Here is a 26,657-nt window from a genome sequence, read left to right on the forward strand (position 1 = left end):
GAAAGCCTCGGGCTCCAAGGCTTCGCTGGTGAAACCATCTGAGAACAAGGGCCATTACAACATCACTCCTACAAAAAGCCAAGTCATCTTTTCTTCGTGACACTGCCGGCCCTCGGGCACAGCTCAGGCGAGAAGCTGCAGAGCTCCAAAGAGCTCCTCTGCAGCCAGGAGGAACGTGTTAGGGACAGGATACCCCCAGGGCGGCAGGAACAGGACCACCCACGTCCCCCCTTGGCCGCTCAAACGCGCTGTGCAAGTGACAACCCAGGCAGGAGATACCAAGACGAACCTTGAATGTTCTTGTCACCTCAGAATGAAGGGAAGTCCGGGTGCAGCAGCAGCTCATCACCCCACTGCTGTGAGGAAAGCACAGGGCCTCGCAGAACCTTCAATACTGTAATTAAAACAATCCCCAAACACATCCAAACAACTCTGAACAATGGTAGATTAACATGCAAGTGACTACTCCTTGCACACGATGCAAACACACTCGCCATTGTGCTTGGATTAACAAGCAAATACCGCTTTCACAAGCTTCCACCGACCTTTGATGTGTATTTAGCTGCCATTACTAATTTTTATGACTGGGACAGCAAGTCACACAAAGGACTCTGGAGCCCAGATTTTTAAAGCCCAGCTGTACCCTTAATACTAATTTCTAAGTGAGAGGCATTCTGAATTCCTAAAGAAAGCAATTTGTGTCTTTCCAAACAAAGGTTTTTCTTTTCTCAGAAAATCAGTTGCTAACAGTCATAGGTCAAAACAAAACTAAACTGCATTTCACAGTCCATAACTATTTATTTAACAAGTAATGGAAGCTGTATTTCAAGGGACTAACATTTCCAAGACCTGCAGCAAATGGCAAAGCACTAGGCAAACCCAAAACCCTAGCAAAGGGTGGAAGAACCAGCAGCTAAGAGAATTAAGCAAAAGCAACTCCTCCTGCCTGAGAAGACAGGGTCAGCCAGCTGCACAATAGCAGTTCTGAACATCAACTCTGACTACTGCTTTTTTATCCCATTTTCTGCATCTAGCAAATTAGACAAGCTAAACCTAAAGCTTACTTGCTCCAATCAAAGCGGACCTTCCCCTACTCAATACTTAACTGCATATATTTAACGAGATTACATTACACATAAAAATGCTAATTCCCATGCTGACCTTACTGTACTACTTACAGTGACTGTGACAGTGTTGAGACAATATCTGTGCAAATCCAGAAAAACCCAATGTGTTCATGGTTGAAAACAGAAAGGGAGGAGAAAACAAACATACATCTGGACAGAGGAGTGTGGGGGAAGTCAATATTAACACTACAGAGATAATCTCAGTCTATCAGCTGACCTCTCACTGCCAATATTTTTTGTAAGTAGAGAGGAGGCCTCAAAGAAGTCTTCTCTTTTGTGTCCCAACATTTGGAAATTACTTGACTGGTTTGGGTTTTTTAAAATGCAAAAGCTTGAAAAATACCACAATGTTGCATGCCTATCTTGACTGAGAACACACTGTTGCAAATATCGGCTTAAAAAACCCACAATCCTTTAGCTAATCCGCCACAAGTCCTGATTAAAAGTGGATTTAATATTATGAAACGAAGCATAATTGTTCAAGACGACCTTGAGTAGTTTCTTACACCACTCTGCTCCATCAGTGCAGTCAAGATGACAGCTGCACTGTCAAATGTATGATATGACAGGCTGATAGCAAGGTCTCTCCAAAATATTTTCCTCTGTGAAGTAAAACAGATGCTTACAGTTCTTCCAAACCACGCCTGTCTCCTGTTCTATTTCAAATACACACTGAACACACATAATGAAATGGAGTCAGCATTTAACAAGCATGAGCTGTATCGATGGCCTATCCAACAAGCACGCCTCGAATACATGCATTTTGTTTCTTCTGCTTAAGTCATCACTGATTTTATGTCCAGGAAAATTAAGGTACACAGGCCTAAAAGTGGTTTTACGATAACAGGGGCACTATTGCCACCTGCTGTCAGAAAGGATTCACGGCATCCCATGCCACCTCATGCTTCCCAACTGAAGGAAATCACAGACTTTTGAAGAAATCCAACTTTGCAGTGTTTGGCTTGTACACTGCTAGTTTTCTGTACAAAGAGCACACGCAAAAAAGGTCCAGGGTAACCATGGGATGAAGGGTCAGTAATCACATTGGGGTCAGAGATAATAAATGGGTTCAGCAACTGATGCACGAAGAAGTAAGGAGAACACACCGGTCTAGGTGAAACAGATACTGTCCTGAAAGCATCAACACTTGTAAGAACAGACTTGTAAATAAATCCAGCTACCACAGACCCTCAGGTTAGATAAGGCTACTAAAACATCTACCATGCCATTTATTATTAGATTTTCAGAAGACAGACTATGCTGAATCCTGCCAGAGGAGAGAGCTGGCCATTGATTTTGTGTCAGGGTATTTCCTAGAATCACAAACTTACCTGTTTTGGAAGGAACCATCAGAGATCATCTAGTTCAACTACTCCTTGCCATGAGCAGAGACGTGTTTCACTAATCCAGGTTGCTCAACTTCCTTCCAACCTGACTGTGAACATTTCCAGGGATGGGGCATCCACAACTTGTCTGGCAAAACCATTTTAGATCATTAGGTATCAGATACTTAAAGGATTATGCACGCTCATCTCATTCCCCTCAAACTTCTATGGGAGCACAGAATAACATGAAAAATCTAAAAGCACAGCTCTGAACCTCAACATGTGTGTCTGGTGCCTCAGCCCACAAGCTGTTCGTTTAAGGAGCCTTTTGAGTGCATTGTTCCAGTGGAAAGTACATTTCCTTCTCTACAGTTTTTTTTTATGGCTTCCCAGTAGGTCACTGAACACTCACATCCCACTGCTTGAAACCATGACTTGATTATCATTAACATGCAGTGCCTGCCTGCTTGCAGTGCCTGGCCATATGGCAGGCTGAGTGGCACAGCTCTCCTTGAGGCACACAAGGTTTAGGTTTCCATTCCACCACCCAAGACTCTCAGCTCACTGGCACCACACACAATGTGGCAGGACAACGTCCAGGTGTCTGAGGCACATTTCCACCCAGAAGCCATCTCCATTAGCTACATGAGATGGCTCTGAGCACACTGCTGGAATATTGCAATGAAAATATTTCACCACAATTCATTTCCCCTTCCCAAAGCACCCTAGAATAAGGAACAAAGTTCTTCCCTGATATATATCTGCAGCATTGCCAAACATTTTTTTTTTTTAATGTTTGAGTTATACTAGTTATACCTGAGATATTTTCAAAGTACATTCCAACCACCCGTTCTGCAGTGCAATTCTGAGTGAGCCTCCTCAGTCAGAAGCCTTGGCCACATGTTTACAGCAAGTGGTGTTTGACTGAGGCAGCAGCTATAGTTCTCCACCTAAATTAAACCACACCTACAGCAGTGCTTGCCTTCCATTTCATTCTCTTGAACACTGTCACTATACACAGACTTTTCATCCAAATGAATATTACACTACAGGGAAGAACAGCACTGAAATGAAATTAGACCAAAAGCAGAGGGCAAGTTTAACCACATCTACTGCTCACCAGCCAGGCTTAAAGCATTTTCCACAGAAAGCAGTAATAAACTCACTCACAGATGTCACAATTGGGCATGACCGATTCCCTCAACTATTAACACTGACTTTCCTGATGAGTAAGTGAGGACTATATATAAATTACTCTGGGGTTTTACATGTAAGTGTAATTGTACCAACTGTAAAATAACTTGAGAAACCTTTGATTAACACCACAGTCTGCTCACAGTAAAGATGAAAACCAAATTAACAACAATTTGTTAGCAATATTGGTTCTATTCCTAGAGGAAATTACAATAGTGTAAGTTACACAGGCAGATGCCAGATGACTCCATACAATGGATTTCATTACAAGTTTTCCATTTTCCTATCTGTATACTGGAGATAAAACATGTAAAGCATATTTACAAAACATTCTAATGGACAGCAAACTCACTAAGAAGCTCCCAGTATAATCGACCATTTATGTTCAGCTCAACTGAAAAAAAAAATAAAAACCCCACAAAAATCAATACTATTAGATGTAAAAATCCGATGTCAAAATGCTATAAGCAACTTAAGGGCAGATTTTACATTTTGTTTCTTCCAAATTCAATAGCAGGAACGTTTGAGTTAAGGGACTTATTTTCATAGCAAGTTATTGAAGAATAATTTCAAATGAGCTCCAGAGTAAGAATTACTGTCACTGTAAAATAAAAAAAGGGGGAGAATAAGTATACACACAACACCAGATCAGGCTCAGCAACTGATTCAAACACCTTCATAATATTCAGACAGGCCACTTCTGAAATAATTTCTACTTCAGAAGTTACAAGATGAAACTTCTGTGTGATAAATTAAGTTGCCAAATGAAATGGATTAGCAATCAGTGAAATTGCCTGATGTCAGATCTGTTCCAGATTAGAATCCATCCTTTTTCCCCACCTGTTCATTAAGCACCAAGTTCAAGGCAACTGCAGTGACTGATTGAGCATTAACGAGCTGTTTGTGTGGAAAGGAAGAGTTCAGTCCCTATCTATACTTACACACTTGTGTAAGCGTAATTCACTGATAATATATTCAGTTCCCACTATCAAGACATAGCTCTTCCACCTTGATGTGTAATTTTGAGCTTGAGAAAAAAAGGGACACCTCATTAAGTTAAACAGTCATATTCAAGGTCAAGGCTAGGAAATGATGAATCTGGAAGAAAATATGTGCTATCTCCAGATAAAAAAAACTGGATATAGATATTGCTGTGACACAAAAAATGCTGAAACATGGTTGTGAAGTCAGAAGCCTGAGGGAAGAAAGGCATATTTCACTAGGAAAGGTGAGATACAGTATGAAGATACATATTTCATCCTATAAATCAAATCATGCAGAGGCTCCGGTGAAAACCAGTCCTACAACAAGCAAATCAAGCATAGGATATTTAAAACTGAATATTTTTCAGTTCAACATACATTCAGTACTGGGACAGGGAAATACAGCAGGACAAGCATTCCAAACTCTTGCAAATTTGTTTAAAAACTCAGCTGTAATTCTCTCCCTGGAAACATCTCTGCCTCTTAAAGCAACCAGGAGACCATCACCTGCATGCACCTTCCCTCAGCTGGCCCTGCACACTGAGCCAAGGAAGCTGAGGAGCCCATGCCCTGCCAAACCAGCATTCCCAGCTGAGGCAGCTCACTGCACACAGGTAGACGTGTGATGCTCTTCTTGAGCAATGTCAGGCTCAGTAACTAAATTCCAGCACCAGGGTTAGCAAAAACTTTACTTATGTTAGTCACCAAGTCTTTTCTCTCTTTACCAGAGGAAGACATTAAATCACATTTGTTTTCTCACATGGGAAAGATATTAATCTAAAAAATTCAGTTTCTTCACCAAATTTTTGAGTATTAGATAATATTCCAGCACTCAAATACAGTTTAAAGGGAGACACCTGGTTGCTATAACTGTAGCAACTCTCTAGCTGCAAACTTAGATGCAATACTACAGACTAAATAACAGTAATATCTAATATCTAATTGAATAGACATGAACATCTTCCTTTTTCCTGAAGATTAAAGGTTTCTGTTCTCAGTACCATACTTTTGTACTGATACAAAGAATATTTTTCAAAGATAAGAAGAAATATTATCTCTTCTAGTGTTCCGCAAGTCATCATTCTCCTCCTCCCTATCAGATAAAAATAAGGAGAATCCTTTTTTCCTCTAATATAATGGTTTCCCCTTGATCTTCCTCCTAGTAAAAACTCCCTCACAAGCATATTAGTACATGCCTCCTTATCTTATAACTGGACAGTAAGATTTATTAACAGGTAGGAAGTGACCTGAGGTCAGTAGTGATGAGCTGCTGCTTAAGGTATATGAGGTACACAGACATCCCTGTCACACCCACTCCCAAAATACCACTCCTCTACCTACTTCACATAGTTCCTCCATATGACATAAATAGCTACACAGTTTTCCTTATTAAAAATGCAGAGGAAATGTAGTCCTTTACTGCTCAGTTGGTACTATAAATATTGAAGAAATTGTTTTTCAAACCTTACTCAGGCTTTTACTGTTTATTTCTGTATTTGGGATTGCCAAAGGGACTAAATGGCCCCTCTCTCCCCTCTCCAGACACAGACACACCACACCCCTTCCGAGCTCTGTTCTGATGATTTATTCAGATGCTGGCTAATCATGGTTATCTGCCTTCCAAGTGCTTGAAGCACTTTTGGCATCAGGATGAAGTGACATCCGGGAACATTTAATATGTTAAAAAGGCCAGTCAGCATAGATTAATGCAGTAAGCACATGCCTCAAGGAGAGCCTGTTTACATTCTTACAGTGTAACAAAAAAGCACTGAGGAGGACGTAGGAGTAAAAGTAAGATTTTCATACAAGTCTTACCTGAATCCTTTAAAAAAATGTGTGAAGGAAATTGTATAACACGACACCTTAAGCAAAATATCAAGTTAAAGTAATACCTGTCTGCAATGAAATTGGTAGTAAGGAAGTTTTAGGAAACCATTGTGTAAGGAAAAGACATTCACGGGGTAGATAACTGACATCAATTTTAGCAAAATTGCACATCAACTCCTTTTTTCAGCTCCTTTCTCTCTCACAATGCATCTCAGTTCCTCACTCTAGTCCTGAATGATTTCAAAGAGGCTGTTTTGATGTTTCTCAAAAGAAGGAGCAAACTATACATGAGATATTTTTGGAAAGCAAGCAACATTCAGTTTGTCTACTAAAAGTCTAGGACAAAAAAGGATCCTTTTGCAGCAGTGTTGATCAATGATATCCTGATAGTTAGCTACAGAAGATCACCATGTATATTAATTTAGGTCTCATTTCCCCCTTATATATTTGATAATATAGGGGGTTTTTTGCCAATATGTTCACATCCAAATATGGAGACAATGTGAACTACCTGGAACCCTTCCACAGCCCCAGAATTTGCCAGACCATTCCCTTTACTTCAAGCATGCTTAGATCTTTGCATAAATTGATGTAAACATTCAACCTGTATCTTCCTGTGGCTTTAATTTGGATATGACTTGCTGTATTTTAAACCATTTATTACAGGAGACAGTTAACAGAATTTCTAAATTCAGAGAGGAAGTCTCCAGAGGGTCTCTTCCTCCCTTCCTAACCCAGGGCTTGCAACAGATTGGAGGGAGTCAATCATTAACATTTGGGATAGTCAAAAGGCATTAAGTATAAAAAGAACTTGCACAGATTTACCTCCAAAAAACCTATCTCCTATTCCATATTCAACAGGCTGCATTTTATCCAACTTACATACAGAAACTGGTACTGTGGCTACTTACTGCTTTATTTTGGATAACTTCAGTTGCAGAAGAAAAAACAATGGAGTTATTTGCAAAAGCATCATATGGTGCAGAAACATAGGTTTAGATACCATCTAAGAGACACTACAATTTTACTGAAACTGTTGGATTTAAAAAGAATCCCAGCACAGCAGATGCTTTGCATAAATAATATGGATCCTGAACCAAAACACCTTCCTTATGTAGCTTTCCAGCTATCCTCAGCAAATCAAAGGCTTAAACTTAATTTCTGCACTGACATAGAGAGCATATGGTTTTCCCAAAGTAACTGCAGGTTGGTATTTTAACCAAAACTTATTAATGTCTCATAATAGTTAACATATTATGCCCTTTAGGAACTACAGGTTAATAACAAGTTAGAAGAATCTTAAAAATCCACCTGTACCAATGCCCTGGCCCTAGGACTGCTGTTTTGTGTCCATCTGATACACCAAAGTATCACTGTATAAAAAACATGTTCCAATCAATATGTAGCTTTGCCAACATCTAATCTGAATCTTCCTTTAAGCCCAAATTCAATTTACAGAAGACAACAGTAGAAACAACTAAGCTTTCTAGATACTTTCAGAGTGTTTTGTCCTTCTTTAGGTCCTTCAGCCTCAATCTGCTTTGAGTGGTCTTTAAACCTTTTCTCAAAATTGCATATCAATACATGTTTATTTGATTTTTTTTTTTTCTCCTCAGAGAGAGGCATTTCTCACCAGGATGGCAGGCAGATAATAGGTTTATAGGCAGATAATATCATTTGCAGTCTGGGATATAGGTTTTTTGGACCTTTCAGGATAATTAAAGGGGGATTTAAATCAAGAAAAGTGAAGTATTCCTATTCTAAAGCTAATCCGTAACTAGTTCCAGCCTGTAATTCAAGGGAGGCCTATGAACAAAGAGAAGCTGAATATAAACAGAGGAAAGTATGCTAATATTGACTTACTGTAAAGCAATAAAGTAAGGAAGTCAGCAAAGGCACTACTGGAAAAATCATCTTTAAAAAAGAATGAGGAAAAAATATTAACGTTTCAGAGGCCTTGTCAACACAGTGAGGAGAGGATCATCTCACATGGATGCTACTGCATTGTTTGTTATTTAGGAAAGCTTTTCTGCATCACTAAACTACAAGATTAATTAAATTCTTTTGCATGAGAATACCAGCCTCAGTACTTGGAATGCAAAAATGTATTTTGAAATGGCTAAGGATCCCACCTATACTTCACAAAACCCATCAGCAGATGTCCACTGGTAAAGTGGGATGTCATACAATCAAACAGTCAAAGAGAGTCTGTTCACTACCCTCTACACTGTGTGAGCAAACATTCCTGTGCTTTTTGCAGACATGAACCAGTAATTCCACACAGCATTCTCCTCTGATAAGCAACGCATCAATTTCAGCCATTACAACCCTGGGAATCTCTGAACTTAATTCCATCACACAGAAGATACTGCAGCACATTTCCCTCCAAGAAATTAATACCACCAAAATTAGTTCATGAAAATTAATCAGTGCCATTCAAGTACTAGGGGGAAAAACTTTTCAGCCTCAGGACACACAAACCACACATTCTTTTTGGAGTGGAGAGTGCAGGCAAGATTTGTCTATGAGCATGTGTATAGGGGTAAACCATCCCATTGTTTTTTTACCAAAAACTGAACTAGTTTACTATAATCTAATACACTAATTAATTACTTGCACAGGCATTTCCCTCTTTTTGTCACAAGGTGCTACATACAGTTCTTCACCTCGACTGCACACATAGAGACACGGTCACTGAGCAAGAAGAGGTACTAAAACACTTAAAACTCTGTAGATCATGGCCAAAAACTTGAAAAATACAATCTCCCAACAAGAAAGTCAATATGAAAACCACAAACAAAATTCTGTTTTCCTATCACCTGGTCATTAAAGTTCTCACATTACCTAGCCCACAAGTGGCTCAGTTTATAAAAGCAGACTGGAATGTACTGCATTAGCTTAGTAACAAAAATGAGCCTTCTACAATACAAAGTGTGAACTCTCAGCTAACCAAGTCAAGTCAAAATATGGACACAAGATCATTGATTTTTTCATGGCAGCCCTGCTACAAAAGTTTCACAACAATCCCTGCCACAGTAAATGCACAAAGGATGAATAGATACAATATGAATGAACTGGGGGGAAAAGCTGTATTTTCAACCAATTTCCATAGGACAAAACAGTTTTAGGCAACTTTTCAGAGTTCACACTTGTACCATGGACCTGTAAATGATTTTCAAGACATAGCTACATAAAATATTTAACCACCTACCAGCATTAACGATGGCATCAACCTCAAGCAGCGTAATGTCACCTCTATAGAGAGAAACTTTCTCACTCAGGCTTTTCTTCCCTTGCAGGTCTTCTTTAGTGTTTTCACCTACAAACGAAGAAAGCAGGAAAACCAGGTTATAAGTGTGGGTCCGAGGTCAGTATTTACAAGCCCAGAACAGGCAGCAGTACGGTGGCATTACTGCTGTCAGTCTGCAGTATCTTTCGGTTTCACCTCGAGAGGGCAGCGGTAACCCACAGAGACACCAGCACTGCCCTAACATCACGCTGCCTGCTTGTTCCTTGTTTCCAGATCCAAGCTAGTAGGAAGCACTGAATCCTTACCCACATACCGTTTGGTTACAAAACTGTAGAAACATACATAGTTTTGGAGTGAGATCCACCAAGTAATTTTATTTGGTAATCACAAGGGTGTAAATTGCAAAAACAAATTGAAGAATTAAGATTACCCTCCTAACCAGAGTGATATTTTCTCCAATCCAGAATGATACCAAATGAGTACAAAAATACACAAGCACACCATTTGCCAACAGCTCCAAAATTCAGAAGGACTTCTGAAGAAATGCAGCCAGACCAAAAACCTGAAAAAAAATCCACGCAAATTTTAAACTTGGAGTTTTGTCACCTTAAATCGCTCAACTTGGAGGAGGCAGGTGGCGAAGACAACATACAGTAGCTTGCAACAGATTTGTTACTAAATAATGTTACCATAGGTCCCTTACTCCTGTAAACTCTTGAGATTTTTGCATCACCAAATCACTTCATTTATATCCGATTCACTCTATAGAACAGCTCAGTTACCTCAAACCCTTGCACAAACATACTGCCCAAAGCTTCACCAAGTTAGCCATGCACATCACCAGAAATGACCCGAGGAGGGAAGATGATGAAATGCACTTTTATTATTATTTTTTAAAATTTCTTTCTAACAAAAGTCTCAAGAAGCTTGAGTTCATGTATTTGTCTCAAATCTTCAAAATAAGTGAAGTTTGTTGATAAGCAAAAAGAGTATTCAATATTTAGTGAGAAAGCAGAAGCAGTTCAAAGAAATTTGTTCCTCTAGTCTTACCCTCCATTTCCATCAACTCAAGAATACCAACTCGGACATGTCAGCAATTCCTTCTTGAGCACCAGAAAGCACATCCTCAAGTTCCCGACTCCTGTCCCACAGTGGCAAGACAGAGCAACAGGCTATGACAGCCACTCACTCAGACCCTCTGGCCTGGCCTTGCTTTGACATTCCCAGCCTCTGGCTGCCAGACAACAGCCTTGTGACATCGCAGCTGATGCCACCACCTTGCACAGAGCCCGTGGTGCTGCTCAGCTCATCCCGGGCTCAGGGCCAGAGCTCGCAGCTCCCGGGGCAGCCGTGCCATGCTCCGCCCGGGGCTCTCCCTGCTCCTGGGGCTCTGCGTGGCCTCGCTGCTCCCCAGCGCGCCCAGGGCTCACAGCTGGCCCGCCAGGAGCACGGCCCGGCTGCCCGTGCCAGCCCGGCTGCCCGTGCCGGCCCGGGGCGTGCGGCAGCTGCGGGACACCGGCACGGGCAGTGCCAGCCTGTGGCCCGTGCAGGGGCACTGCTGCGCCCTCTTAGCCCTGTCCCTGCTGCTCGCCGCGCTCTGCCTTGGCTGCAGCCTCCGCAGGAAAGCCCAGAGGCAGCGGAGACAGGTGAGGGGTGGGGACAGGCAGGTGGGATGGTGCCAGGGGACAGGCAGGTGGGATGTGCAAGGTGGGGAGGAGTGCCAGCCCCTGTGGAGAGGAAAGCCTGGGCAGGCACCAAGGGTCCTCGGCCTCTTCCCCAGCCCCGTGCCCGAGCCCAGAAGCAGAGGTGGGGCTCGGCCCCCTTCCTCCCAGAAGGATACAAGGACAGGCTGAGCCACCAGAACAAGACCCAACCTGCCCGACATCCTCTCCACACAACCTGCAGCCTGGGGCAGCCCAGCCGGGCCCCAGATTCCGCAGGACAGCCCAAGGGGCCCGGCCCCTCTGCCCCTGCCATCGTGCTCCCTGCCCTGTGTCTGCCAGGAGAAGGCCTGGACACGCTCAGCCTGGCCAAGGAGCTGCTGCCTGGCTGACTGCTCCCCCCTCAAGGACGAGCTGCTCGGCCACCAGAAGGAAAACTCTGTCCCCATCAAGAGCTTCCTGAGGCACCTGCGCCAGCGCTGCCTGCAGGGGGACGTGCTGCAGAGGGGAAGGAACAAGGAACTGTGGAAGGACTTAGACGAGGAGGCAGCGCTTTTCTGAGTGAGGAAACAACACCTGCTAGGCAAATGGAGCAATATACTGCAAGATTACTCACACAGATTTTATTATTATTAAAATTAATTATTTAATAAGAGAGCTTTTATTTGTTTTAACTTTAGTCTTACAAACAAGTTGATTGTTACTCTTATGAGAAAGTGAAGTCAATGGCCACTAAATCATCTCTGCACACACAATCACAAATGATGGAGTTGATCCTGGTACATCCTTTCCAAAATGTGGGGGTTTAGGCTATTACTGACAACACACAAAAGTGACAACACTGCTGTAGGTCCTCCTTTTGTCTCCTCTGCCCCAGCCTCAGTAATTTATTACAGCTGAAAATTTTCTCCAGAAACAGGTGACTATTCATGTCCCACCCCCACTTTCTCCCCTCTAGATGCAGCCATCATCTTCTACCTCTCTGCCTATACAATCCAATTTCATTTACCTCTTCCTCCTACATGATCCTTTGGTCCTTCAGTCATGCACAAAATCCCAGAGTCCACAGAGCCACAGCTTGAAGTAGGATGAGGTTGATTACCTGAGCTCTTCACACCAAATAGAGAAAACGGGCAGTCCTAGCCCTCAGCTTTGTTTGCAACTCCTTCCAGATCAGTTGTAAGGAAAAGGGCCTTTACAGCTTACACAAGGGTAGAAAAATGCATTAGATTGAGTCTGCGAAAACCACACTTGACAAGAAAACAAGTAAAGTTCATCTGAACCAAGTGAATGAGGGACTGTCAGAACATCTCACTAGAGGGAGCCCCCACCCAGGACATAAACGTACTCAGCTGGTGCAGCTGGACAAGGATGGCACAAATACAGTATCGGCAAATCAGCCCTGAAACTCAATCACTGCTCAAATAGCCAGAGTTTTAAAGTCTAATACACTTTAAAGTATATTAATTTTTTAAACAGGTCTCAAGCATCCAATTACAGAAATCCCTACAGCAATACCAAAAACCTTACCACTAGAGGGACGAGAAAAACCTACAGCTTGAAGAGTAGAGAAAGAGTAGAAAAAACTACATTTGCATTTTAAAACAAATGTTAATGAAAGAGTAGAGCACACACAAAGTAGTAAAAATAGGTACCAAAGACCCATAGTATAAAGTGATACCTATGGCAAAGCAAAAGTCTCTTGGCACTCTATGAGCAAAGGTCGATAAGAGAAGAAATTAAAGAGAGAACAAGTGAGAACGATTGATGGCAGCGAGGCTCACAGACTCGCACTGTTATAAGGGAAGTTTGTTAAACAAGTAACATGACACATTTCTCTTCAAGTTCATAAAAACAAGTAGCAGACTGGATTGCAAGTTAAAAAAGCTGAAAATAGCAGAGTTCCATCGTTTCTAGTCAGCTTTAGAATCCACAGCTGAAAGAAGTAAATTAATTCCAAGTTCAACAGAAATAAGTCTGCCCACTACCTCATCCCTGCTACAATAGCTACTAGTAGAGATGTATCCCCGCAAGGAAGGCTTCTCCAAGAGAATCTGGAAACAGAACGTGAGCAAGGGACAAGAATCACATTATCCCCAGACAAGAGGCAGCCCTTACACTCCTGGAAGAATCCTCAGCAAATACCTGACTGGGTCACTAAACCACTTTTCTTGGGTTGCTGAAAACACAAAGGAGATGAGCAATCTTTAGGAGCGCATCTGACCCTGGCAGAATGTGCAGCAGCAATTCTGCTACACACTCTGCTTTTTCCCTTCAGTGCCTATTTTTTTCTCTACTTCAGGCTTTGTTTCCACAAGTTTACTGTACAAACTACAAATGATGAACTAATATTAGCAGTTACTAATCTCACATCTAACAGAATTTCCATTCCATTTGTTTTTGCATAGGCTTATGGAGCGTTAAAAAAGGCAGATTTTAAGACCTGTAATATTATGTGTCTGCTTCTACTCCTACTAAGCGTGGATGATTGTGTAGGAAAGGCAATTGCTTATCTAAATCAAGATAAGCATTATTTCCATATGTTCCATCACCAGGGGAAAAGCGCTCACAGATGCACTGTACTACTTCAAATTTGTAGTACAGATTTGCTCTATCACTTCTTGGACTTAAACGAGATCAGAACCTGAGCACAAGGAAGAAACATCTGTTGCAGACAAATCACTTTCTACCCAGCCAAAAACGCACACAACACGCAAGTCAAAAGCACTTGATGATGAACACCAACACCTTCTCCCTGGCTGCACGCTCTGCCAATATGGTCTGTTTCAGCTAATTACCAAGTGGCATAATTGGATTAGCTGAGGACTACAGCCAAGTACCAAACTCCGGAGGCAACAGACACCATGAATCACAGAGTGGATGTGGTTGGGTGGCACCTCTAGTGATCAAGTCACCCAGAGGAAGTTGTCCAGGACCCTGTCCCAGCTGAATTTAAAGTATCTCCAAAGACAGAGATTCCACAACTTCTCAAAGTAAGCTGTTCCAGTGTTCAGCCACCCTAACAGTATGTGTATAGCTTTGTTTTTTAATGCTCAGAAAGAATTTCCTCTTTCAACTTGTGCCTACTACCTCTTGTCCCGTCACTGTGTACCACAGAGATGAGTCTGGAGAGATCTCTTTTACACCCTCCACTCTATGTTTATAAACACTGATCAGATCCTACCCCAGGTACCTCTTCTTCAGTTTAAACTTCAGCTCTCTCAGTCCCTCCAGGCACAGGAGATGTTCCAACCCCCTTATCATGTTTTAATCATCTTTGTGATTCATCTGGTGCATGACAGCTCTGCATCACCGACCAGTCTCCTGAGGTCACACTCTGCCCCATCTTCCAGGTCAGGAGATCCTGGTATCTCCTATTCAGGGTTCTACAGGAGGCATGAAATATCCCCCATCTGAGGGGCTACGACTCACCCGTGTACAACTATCCCAAAAAGCCCCAAGCTCTCTCCCTCGGGCCAAGTTTAGCAGTGACAGGGCTACCAGCAGCCCTCAAACAAGGTTCAAGTGTGAACCTTGACTTTTCAGCCACATTTAAATGGGAGCCATTTACACATCACAGACAGAAAAAGTGGCATACCAAGATAATTGATCAAAACAGCCAGTCCCTCTGAACAACCCACACAACACTCATGCAAAATGCAATTTTCTTGTGTTACAAGGTCTTGCATAGTCCTTAAACAACCTTTTTCTCAGTCTATCCCACACAGCTCTCTAAATCCCTAAAATAACAAAGCAGAGAGGCAAAAAAAACCCCTTGAAGTCTGGGAGAGAAAGAAGTAGAAGGACAGGAGGGAGGCTGCCTTTTTAATGAAGTTTTTGTAAACCAAGAGAAGACTTGGCATGGAAAGCTAAAGTACCAAATAACAAAGTTTGAGGAAGGAGTAACAACAAACAAGGAGAACAAGAACAGGAATACATTCCCAATTCTAATTTATGATGCACCCTTATCTGCAGGGACATGCAATTGTCAATTCATAAATCAGTCTTCTCACTTCAGCAGCATGCACAATGACAACAAAGACATAAGTAGGCTGAGACCCTTGGGTATTTGTGTGTTTACTTGGAGAGTCAGCATCCAGCTGTTCTGGTTGCTATGCTTGCTGGAGATGTCATGATTTAGGGTCCACAGAAAAGGCTGCTGGTTCAGCTGGGACTCAGGAGATGTGCTTTGTCTGTGTGAAGAAACCCTGTCTTGTTTGGTTGGTTTTATAACGCGGACCTTCAGAGGTATTCCAGACTTTGTAACGATATAGTGGAATAAAAATGCTGTTGGATACCTTATTTTGCTAAGTTATTGCCCAAGCCTGATTATCAGTACCTCACTCCAAGTGGAACCAAGAATTTCAATATAGATACTTCTCAGTGGAGGGCAGCCTGAGTTGTGCTGAAGTCCATCAAATGGCCAGCCAAGGTCACTTGGAGGTGACAACTACACTGCATTGCCTCAAACTCAATTCCTACTTTATAACCTTCCTCTACTATAAAGAGCTCATAATTAACAATGGAAGTTCAAAAATAGAGACACAAACATATGACACTGCTTTAGATCACTGTTCATTGCCCCATGAGTACACTGACATTTGTCTGCAAAACTAGAGGACTACAGGTGACTCCGCTTCACTAGATTCCTTCCAAGACAAAGCAGATCCCTTCACTGCAAGAGCTGTGTTTTGGCAATATCACAGCATCCATGCCAGTATTCCTGGTGTGTTCCAATTGACCCAGTACCACTTGGGCTAACTATGAGCCTTCATCCAAAACATACCACCAACAGTGCAGCATTCCTCCACTCACTTTTATAAATTGTCTGGAAAAAAAATTACTTTTCATGACAATCAGGTACTTAGTCCTCAGCAGCACCTGTTTTACTTACCGAAATGTGAGAACCCATTTAAATAGGTGAGCACATACAACATCAAGGAGGATTAAAATAAGTTTATAGTGGGGAACCACAAATTCATTACTTGCATTCATTAACTTATTAAGCTGTCAGACAATTTATTCTATATTTTCTGCTTTTTTAATTCTCTACACCATTGCTGAGCAACAACTTCTCTAGCTGAGTATTACAGACTTTTGTAGTACTTGAAGTAAAGCTTGGAAATAAAATGTTACTACCAGAAAACCACGAAACTTGTGCAAAACCATCAGCAAATATTTCATGGCATTGACATTCAAAAACCTGTCTGCCTGACACAGTGACAGCTTACCAGATGAGAGTATGAACCTTAGCTTTCTAGTGTCAGGACAGGGAGGTAAGGGTTGGGGTTTAGGATTTTTTCCTTTTGTTCCTTCTCTCAGGCAATTTTTGCCCATATGTTGCTAGGAGACAAAAATGACCGGGTGCTTGAGAAAGACAAAATAAGCTGCCAAGCTCAGGGGAGGGGTGCAGCTGGCTACTCTCTCTCTTTATTTGGGGGTTCCTGTGGGAAGGGCAGCGGTATCACAAGATTTGGACTGGGGGAAGGTTTGGGTGCAGCTCCTAGTTCTCTCTTGTGCTCTTGGCATTTGGAAGGGAAACAGGCTGCAGTCACAGTGGGAAAAATTTGCAGCCACTGCAGGGTTGTGTTTTCTGCCTTCTCCTACCATGAGCGGAGTTCTGCTCATAAGAGCGGCCATTGCACTGGGACCTTATTAACAGCTGACCTCACTAAACAAAGGACACTTCACCATCTGCTGGATGCCTCGGGGAAATCCTGGGATCTCTGAGCCCCTTCACCCTGTAAGGGAGCCAGGCAGCCACTGCCCAGCCCCGCTGTTCATCGGCCACTGCTCTGGGTTTGTTGCTGCTGCAGCCACACGCTCCCTGCCTGCTGGGACACCCCGGCTGCGGCGTTTCTGACACATCTCCTTTATCACTCCAGAACTTGGCGGCCCCTGCCGTTCCAGCTTGCTGTTTCCAAGGTTCCTGCTACAGCTCATTTCGCTATCAGGAAGGGCACCAGGACTGGCTGCCCTGGGAGTTTGTAAAGGAAACTTTTTCCCCATCTCTTTCACCGGCCCGCCCGCCATTGCCGCATGAGGGGACGCGGCCGAGCTGCGCCGCAGCGCCCCCTGCAGGCGTGGAGGACTCACCGCCCCCGCCCTGCCCGCCAGGAGCCAGCAGCGCCCCCTGCTGGCTGTGAGCGGAGCTGCAGCCGCGGGGAAAGCGCCGCGGCCGGGAGAGGCTGGGCTGGGACTGTGCTGCTGCTGGGGCTTTTTTGCCTTGTTATCCATATACATACTAGTAAAGAACTGTTATTCCTTTTCCCATATCTGTGTGTGAAAGCCCCATAATTTCAAAGTTATAATAATTCGGAGGGAAGGAGGTCGTATTCTCCATTCCAAGGGAGCTTCTCACCTTCCTTGGCAGACACCCGACTTTCAAACCAAGACAGTAAGTTCTTAAGCAAAAGGTGATGTTTTCTACACAGAGATACTAGGCTTGGGGGTAGCTCTTACCCCGAGCTCCCTAACCCTGAGATACCACATTTAATTTGCTACACTGAAGAACGGTGGAGGTTCAACACAAACAGCAAGGGACAGAGGGAACTTCGAAGACAACTCTACCACCACTCATTTGTGTTGCAAGTCATGCTAGCTTCATTCAAGGACTAAAAAATGGAAATTAATACAAACGCTGAAGCAGTTACAAACTCACTAGCAGTCAGCAGAAAGATCTAGCTCTATCTTCTACCTAGAAATGAAAAACACACCAAATCTCAAAGCCTTTAAGTCAATATAAGAATGTCTGTGTACATCACCTCTTCTCCTGGATTTAGTTATTTGCAGTACACTTGCAATCCTTCCCCTATAAGAACAGTGGTGAGAACACAGATAGAAGGGAAAAAACAGAAAGGAACTCTACTTTTTCTTTAAATGTGACTGACCCATACTCTCAATGACAGCTACATGAAGTCTGGGGTTTGCTTTCAGCGGATGTAGATTCATTAGGAAATCCCACCAAAGGACAGCACTGCAACACACAATACATTGGTAGGCAAGCAGAGTACCTTACACAGAAAAGGTTGCATTGAGCACACGGGAATAAATCCAGTGGAGGGCACAAATTCAGTGCAGGCTGAACTTCAACTACAAATCATACCTGTGCAGCAAATGGAAAACACAGAACTTGAAGCACCTTTACAGTCTAACCAACCATATCAAGAGAGCATCAAAAAAGCCCATAATTGCATAAGCAAGCCTTTATGAAAAAGCAAAGGGCAGGATAACACAGGGAGATGATTTAAAGAAAGACAGAGGTGCAATCAGTTTCTTCACATCTACACTTTCTTCATACCTACTCTGCATTACAGATGCAAAAGACTGCATCTTTTGGATAGGAGCCTTTGGGTAAACTCTAGAGAAGCCTCTTCTAACACAACATTTGACGACCAACTCCCAGGGATGCTATTAGTGCAAAGGTGCTTGCAGAGAGCTACATCCACTCTCAGAAATAAATGTATTGGCTACATCAGCACGAGGCTGAGAGGCTTCATTTGCCAACATGTGCATTCTATAGCATCCCATCCCGAAAAAAAACAACTGAAAACGTTGGTGAAGACCCTTGTGACACATTTCTGCAGACATACCAAGTCAACATGCAATAGCCTGCAAGTCTCAGGACAACCTCTGTGCACAAACATTATGCTTCACCCTCACACTGTACACTGAAATAGAAAATACTTCTCAATATCATTTCAATAGTTTTTAAAGCTGTGCAAAGTCCAAATGTAATGTCTTTCTACTGGATTGTTAAGCCTTCTTTCCAGCACAGAAGAGCATTTTCTGGGCATTAAAAAAAAATAAGCAGCACTTCCTACAGGGATGAGAAATTTCCTCTCAACTAGTTTTCCAAATACACAGCAGCTAGATGTCCTTACATGGAGAAATCACTTCTCTGTATCACTTCACAGAGTAAGTACTACTATTTAATGGTTGGACTCAATGAACTTAGAGGTCTTTTACCACCTTAACAATCCTATGATTCTACACTACAATTAGATCCTTGCTGGCTTGTTAAGAGACATTTCTTCATGCTGAGCATGTAGAAATGAATCAAAAAAGGGAATCTGAATAAAAAAGGGAATACTGAATCAAAACATGGATGCCAGGCTGTTATTTCCAGTGACTGGGTTTTTAACATGTGTAAACAAGTGTTCAACTGTGCAGGAAGCAAATACAGCTACACAGGAAAGTTAGTTACCATGATACAAACAGAGCTTAAACTGCACCAGTGATTCCCCAAGACCACCAAGGGAGTTAAAGAAGTATCATTACTACCTTTGAGCATGAGCTTAGTTTTCAAACTTGTTGCCAGCCTCCCACACCCAGAGTTGGGTGGCCTACCCTGTGTCATCACTAATTATGAAGAGCCAGCCAGCAAATCCTAGTTGAGGCAATAGTTCAGCACCTTCATAAATACCTGTCAAATGTAAGCTACATCAAATTAAACCAAGCCACACCAGTCTCCACCTGTCTAATGAAAAGAGGGCTCCATCTTCTGCAGAAGGACATCAGCTTTTTCCACCTGCATTTGAAAATATCTTTAAGTCACACAGTCAGGCAACTGATCCATGTAAACGAGCCATGACAAGGGTACAATTTAACAGCTTGGTTTTGGCCTCAGCGTAATCATGGGCACATGGCTTCTAATCAGGCTGGCACACTGGCTCACATCTGTCTGCAAAAGACTGTGAGGACATATGCCACAATCCATCACAAATTGTAGATTAGGGCACTAGCCAAGCTACCATGCTGAGAAAAGCTCGATGACTTACTGAAATTGTCTTTGTAGAGCAATACATTAATCTGGGGGTTTGATCCTGCAATCCCCCACACTCAAAAGAAGTTCACAATCCCCCACACTCAAAAGAAGCTCACCCTTTATATATAAAAAGAAGAATGGAAAAAAATAATAATCAAAGAAAAGACAGAAGCCAAAATATATCTACCTGTTACTTTTTAAAATATGTTAAATTATCTTACTCAAGTCAGCCACCAATATATTCCAAGCTGGAACCTACAATTTTTCTCAGCAGTTTCTGAGGAACAGCACATCCCATCTTAAAGCATCACTGCTGCTGAAGCCATCCTCCCTCACACCCAGAACGAGCCTGCCAGCTGACAGCACACTGCATCATCTTGACTTCCTAACTCTACTAAGTACTTCCTTAGGGACCTCTGTACAAAACTTCAGTGCAGTGACATTCAGCAGCTACCAAAAAAAAAAAAAAAAAGGATTGTTTCTCATATTGCACAGGGCAGAAGCTTGAAAGTTATTAATCTGGTCAAGATTCATGTCACCAGTAATGAAACATTGAAACTATTCTTTCTGGCAAAGAGGTACCTAACTTCCCTTTGTATCTCCACCTACTCTCCCGCTCTAAAACCCATCAAGAGCTTGCAGAGCCTCAATAAGGACACCAATTTATCAATTTAGTGTTGAGAGCAGCATCCTTTCCTACAGTTAACTTCTGCCCCTCAAGGAACTGTCTGACACTGCAGATAAGAGAGCTTTCTTGGCTGCATGCAGAAGAGCCACAAAATAATAATTTTATCCAGGACTTGTATAAGCTTAATGCTGTATGGAAGTTACCTCGTTAAAAAAGTCACAGAGCAGCAGCTTAAAGAGAAGTCATCATCTTAATTACATCAAAGACAAGCAATTTACTTTCTTAGAGAGAGGATTAGCTACACTGGATTTTGTGTTCTTAATCTACGTAAACAGACCTGAACTTTTTAATAATCATCATCTCATACTTGCTGAAAGCAAGAAACTTTTTTGTTCTTCCCAAAAACACTTTAATGCAAACTGTAAAACAAGTGTCACCGCTTTGACAGCTAATCCATCCTATAAAGGTTACTCACATGAAGCTCACCAGAGAATTACAAGGTCACCTGAATACATCTTCAGTCTTTTTGCTTACTGTAGTTTCCCTCCAGCCCTTACACTAAACACACTGATTTATCTACTTACATTAGGGATATCAGTAACTAGAGATTATTTAACTCCAGGAACAAATGAACACACAGAGACAGATTATTGCTCAGTTTATGCTCAAGTAAACTTGCACCTGAAGAGTGTAGTGGTTTAGGTTTACCAATCTGTGTTTCCTGGCCAATGCTCCAATTAATGCAGTGCATCTAGTGCTGGCCAAACGCAAGTGCACCCACTGGAATTATTTACACATTTTCTGCTGCAAGGTAAGGATTAGGAGGAGAGCAAAGAAGACTCAAAACTTATAAAGGGTATTAAGAAAATTTCATTAACAGAAGCAAAAGAAAAGTAATAGTAAGAATTCAGAATAAACATTCAAACCACTTCTCCTCCCTCCAACTTTTCTTTTCTACTGACAACGTAAAGAGACAAATTTGTTACTTTCAGTCAGTTTACCACTTAAAAAATAATCTTACTTCAGTTCACTTAGAGGAACTTAGTCACTCCTGCCATGCCATGGAGATTCTCCACAAGAAACAGCTCTCCTGTGATTTTAATTTTCACAGATAGCAGCTGCCCAGAAATCTGCAATCGTGAAGCCCCTCCCATGGTTTGGCAGTCTTCCCACAACTACCACCATGGGTCATCTCAGCTTACTGGGGTGCAATTTTAAGGATGAGCTGTTCTAGTATAGAAACAAAACCTCAGTTCCCAGGGATAAGAGAACTTTTCTTCTTCTATCCCCAGGGCAAGGTTTCTCATCTCTCTCTGTTCTAGCTCCTCATTAGATCACAGCTACTTCAACATCTGCTTGCTTCAACACTGGTGCTTCTGCTCACAGCTATGGCTAGAATGCAACATCCCCCCAAAGCATTCCATGAAAAAATACTCTGATGTATCAATTGTATCTTCACCATAGCCTTACAAGAGAACTTCAGCCCAAGAGTAAGGCATCTCCTCATTCTCCTCCTGGCCCGGCCAGTGTCCAGTTACCTGTTCAAAGGCCAGAAGCCAGTTTTTCCTGTGGCTTGTTTGTCTTTAAATGTGATTTCACAGAGGTATATTCAGCTCTCCTAAGTGATTTAACAGGGTGTCAATATTTAAAACTAGCCAGTTTTAAATATTGATTGGTTCTGTCAGGACCAAAGGAACCTGTCAAGGTCCTTACAGGGAATCACTTCCGTAGCTCGTGGATTTTCGTCCTTAACTAAAAACCAAGCTATGTGAAACCATGACAAAGGGTTACTCCCATCTCTGTACTGTGCAAGTCTATCTTTGGAAATCAATAGTGAAAGTATGTATTGGGAAAGCCAGAAGGGTGTGTGGGGTCACCAGATCACACGGTCAGATTTGCAGCACTCTGCAGCTTTGTATCTGTTCGGGACACATCCTGAAAGGGCAGCCAAGAGCCTGAGCAAAGCAGAGCACACAGGGCTCTGGTTACACCCTCCTGCCCTGGCAGCCTTGGGTATCTGCCGCAGCCAAACAAATACCAACTCAGCCTTAAAGTTACTCCACATTATGCCATGGGCACACAGACTCCTGGACACCTTCAGCACAGACTAAGAAGCTGCAAACATGGTTACCCCTCTAATTCATTTGCTGCTTCCTTAATACAATTAAACATGGACAGAGAGCAGAACTGAGCAAACACGTTTTCAGCCATATCCATAAAAGCATGTTAATTTCACAAGTAGTCAAAATATTTAATTACCATAATCCTCACACAATTCACAGAAACCACAGTTGTTAGTTTTTTCATGGTGCTCCCCCAGCTATCATACACAGCAATTAATAAGCAGTGCTCTCCATGTGCATCTAAGAGACACAACTTTCTAACCTTAAACACACCAGTCTTGAAGAGACCTTGTGATAAGATGCTTAGCATGAGTAACACTGGTATGCCAATACATTAAAAGTAAGGACACAACCGAATACAGCAGAAGTTTAGGTGAAGCTGGAATTCACATTCAGGGCCACAGGTAATAGAGGAGACCCTGAATGGTGGCACACAAGTTATTGCTGTTTTCTGTGTGTACTCAGCAGAAAAACTGCTGCACTCTGAACTTCCTCAAACCAAGAGTTTCAGTAGCAAAAGCTTTTTTTTTTTGAGCAAGATAGCAAAAATTACACGAAGCTGTCTCAATTTACTTTCATCCTTGCTACTCAGTTAAGCATCTGTTATAAAGACAGTTGTTACAGTCATTGTAAGGAAAAAAATCACAATGAAAGCTGATGGACTTGGATTTTTGGTGGGAGAATGGTCTTGAAACACACAGATTTCATACAGCTCTTACCGACAGATCTTGTGATTGTCAAACTGGTCTAACAATCTCAATGTTCTAGTTGAACATATTTTCTTCTTCGGTATAAATGACTGATAATATTGAATGGTTTAGAGAAAAGCCATTTCTTACTTCTAGATGTCTGGCTGAATTTCCCTGCAGCTTAGTAGTGGTGTCACTTTCCAAAGTCTGTTTAACACTCATCACCTTGTTTCCTAGTTTCTGCAGCAGAGATATTCATATCAAGCAGGGCTGTGTGGAGATACTGGAGAGTTACTTGTGTTAGTTACCCATCTCAAGAAATGCTGGTCAGAGCTCAGTGCTACTACACATTTTCTTTTCACCATGCAGCATTTGGACTGGCTCATCTACATGCTTTGTCTCTGTAATCTTGTGTCAACCCACTGTGAATATTTAAAAAGCTACACACTGACAGTACAACAATGCTTTTATTAAATCCAAACCTTATGATTATACATAAAACCCTCAGTGTTGGATTAATTTGAAGTTTGAGCCGTATCATTTTCTTTAAAAATAGCAGATTAAAAAGATTGAGAGACTGCCAAAACATCTAAACATATTTCAACACTTGTTTAAAAGGACTGCAGACCTTTTGTGTCATTTAACCTTAAATAAAAATAAACTCAGTTGTCATGTCCTTCTATTTTCACTTCATCATATGAAAAGCAGTTCTTACCACTAGCAAAGATCTTTAAACCACCACCTGAATTTGTTGTTGTCTTGGCATCACTGTCATACCAATGAATTACAGGGACTGTGAGAATCAGCAGGACTATGAGCTGATTTATTGAGCATGCAGTTAAACAATATCACTTATTCCATTTTCTGAATTACTCAATTAATACAACAAAATTTTTTCTACCAGTGATACACAAAACTCAATGGCAACAAAATTCCTAAGACCCTAAATTAAAAAAGCTTTCCAGAAAAGTTTTCAGAAGTCATCTCTTAAATTCACCACTGCAGAGTAAAGATATCTTCAGGAATTACCCAACAAAAAGCTAATATATGTATTTAACTTCAAAATACACTCTAGTTGTTAGTCTACATGTGGCATTTAATTCACTGGGCAACATGAGCTGCAGCTGCTGTACAAGATGAGTGCCTAACAAAGTGGTATGCAATAAACAGAATTGAAACACAGGGATATAAATTCCAGAACTTCATAAAACAAGTTCATTATTCACATGTTGTCAGGAAGACACTCTGTTTCAAAGTACATGAGAAAACAGATGAGATGTATGTGCTTTTGAGCTATCTGAAGGATAACAAGTGGGGAGAACGATACCTTACAGTATATTCACATTATCCAGCCCTCTATGGCAAGCTCATTCTTTGTTTCCAAAGTGGGCAACTCCTCATTTCCTTAATAAACGGTTAAACCAGAGAAAGATTATATTTACAGGACCACTTCAAGAACAAAAGTTTTGTCTTCCTACCATCCCCTCAGTGACAAATGGCCCTCTTTCATGTCACAACTGTCCCTTTTCCTTCCACTGCTGCAACACTTGATCTCTGAGATCCACTTGTACAGCCTGGCAAGCAGCACACCAAAAATCAGGGGTGTTGACAGCACAGTCCTTCTGGAAACGAACATACCCATGTCAGATTGCTTCCCTTAGCGCAGAAAAGTGGGCACCAAGCTTAGTCTTTGCATTCCACATTGTGCCACCCTCTTCCCAAAACCAAGACTTAACACAAACATTGACCAAATTCCATGCCAACATACATCAACATAATTTCTTATGGCTAATCATATTCATATGACAAGACCTGTAAAAAATATATTTTATTTTTTTGTAGTCATAGCAGAGCATTTTAAAAGATACTGCCTCTTTGAACTTCCAAATATTTTTGACAGCTTTGCTGCTACAAAGAGACAAAGCCCTTGCCAGCTGCCATTCATTACTCAGTAACTTTACCCCTCAGGAGCCTTTACATAGATGTGCATCCCTCTGTTATGTTGCTCTATTACAAAGACTTCCATCCTCACCAAAACACTGAACTTCCACCAAGCTTTGCTGGTTTTCTTCAGAATATAACTTCTGTGAAAGTGTAGAAGAGGGGTAGGGAAAAACTTTAATCCACAAACTAAGGCATGTTCTTCCAATCTGCCTGTACAGAGCAGCCATGAAGCACCCTGGAAGTGAGAATGGTTCCTTCCCAATACAAACCTCTTAGGTCATTTCAGTTTGCATAATTCTGCATACAGACTTGTTAATAATCTGCCATTAGACATACACATAACAGAAATGTATGCCTAACTGGAACTCCCCAACACCCTCCAGTGAGTCACTCACATTTAAAAAAGGGCACTGTGAAGGTTTTACATTGTACATGCAATTTCTCCTATCAGCCAGTACAAAAACTTGTGCAGTACTGAACACCAGTTGAGTACTGAGTGTCTATGGGGATGGCTGCCAGCTCAGATGCTCTGCCCTGCCCCTACGGCTTCTTACTCCAGCAGCTGATTGATTGTGCCTGCTTCACTTGATTTGTGCTTGGTTGCTTTCTTGATTTCTCCTCATCACTCTCCCTGAACAGCCACTCTATGCTTTACTAATCAATCTGTCATTTTTTTTACTGTATACGGTATTGGGAGTGAATTGTAAAGAATTTTTTCCAAATTCCCCGTCAGTTGCTGTTTTGGTTTGAAAAATACACAGAAGATTTTATTTTCACTACCACCCCTCTTCAGACCCCTTCCATTTGTCAGTGCAAGCAGCCACCTTTCACTTGAAGGAAATCAGTATCAGAACTTTCACTATCAGAACTTCAACATGGCATTGTCAGATCATCACCAATTCCATCACACCTGAGGCTTCACTTGCTCTCTCCAGAATTTCATTCAGGCTGTACTTGTTGCCCTCTGTATTTCCCATCAAACAGAGCAAAAGTTCTCATCAGCAGTAAGATTTAAATCTAGTTTTTCTGTAATTCAGATCAAAATGACAGCTTTTAGACACACTTGATACCTTCAGAACGGGGTCAACATTTAAGAGAAATAAAGTTTGAAACAGATGGAGTAAACAGTCACATTATTA

The 26,657-nt window shown here is 41.9% G+C and overlaps 1 protein-coding gene across 6 annotated transcripts in view; it reads right to left on the reverse strand.

The window, feature by feature from the left end:
- MACROD2 (mono-ADP ribosylhydrolase 2) overlaps positions 1–26,657 on the reverse strand; it is an 841,176-nt gene that overhangs the window by 808,610 nt on the left and 5,909 nt on the right. For 5 of the 6 annotated variants that reach the window (XM_064415411.1, XM_064415413.1, XM_064415412.1 and 2 more), the window contains exon 3: positions 9,668–9,775. In XM_064415411.1, the coding sequence (XP_064271481.1) occupies positions 9,668–9,775 (108 nt within the window). Of the gene's footprint in view, positions 1–9,667; positions 9,776–10,756; positions 10,936–26,657 lie in introns of those variants that run through there. The other variant, XM_064415414.1, reaches the window with a different exon arrangement.

This window comes from Passer domesticus, chromosome 3 (assembly GCF_036417665.1).
Source record: "Passer domesticus isolate bPasDom1 chromosome 3, bPasDom1.hap1, whole genome shotgun sequence".
Classification (NCBI taxonomy): Eukaryota; Metazoa; Chordata; class Aves; order Passeriformes; family Passeridae; genus Passer; species Passer domesticus.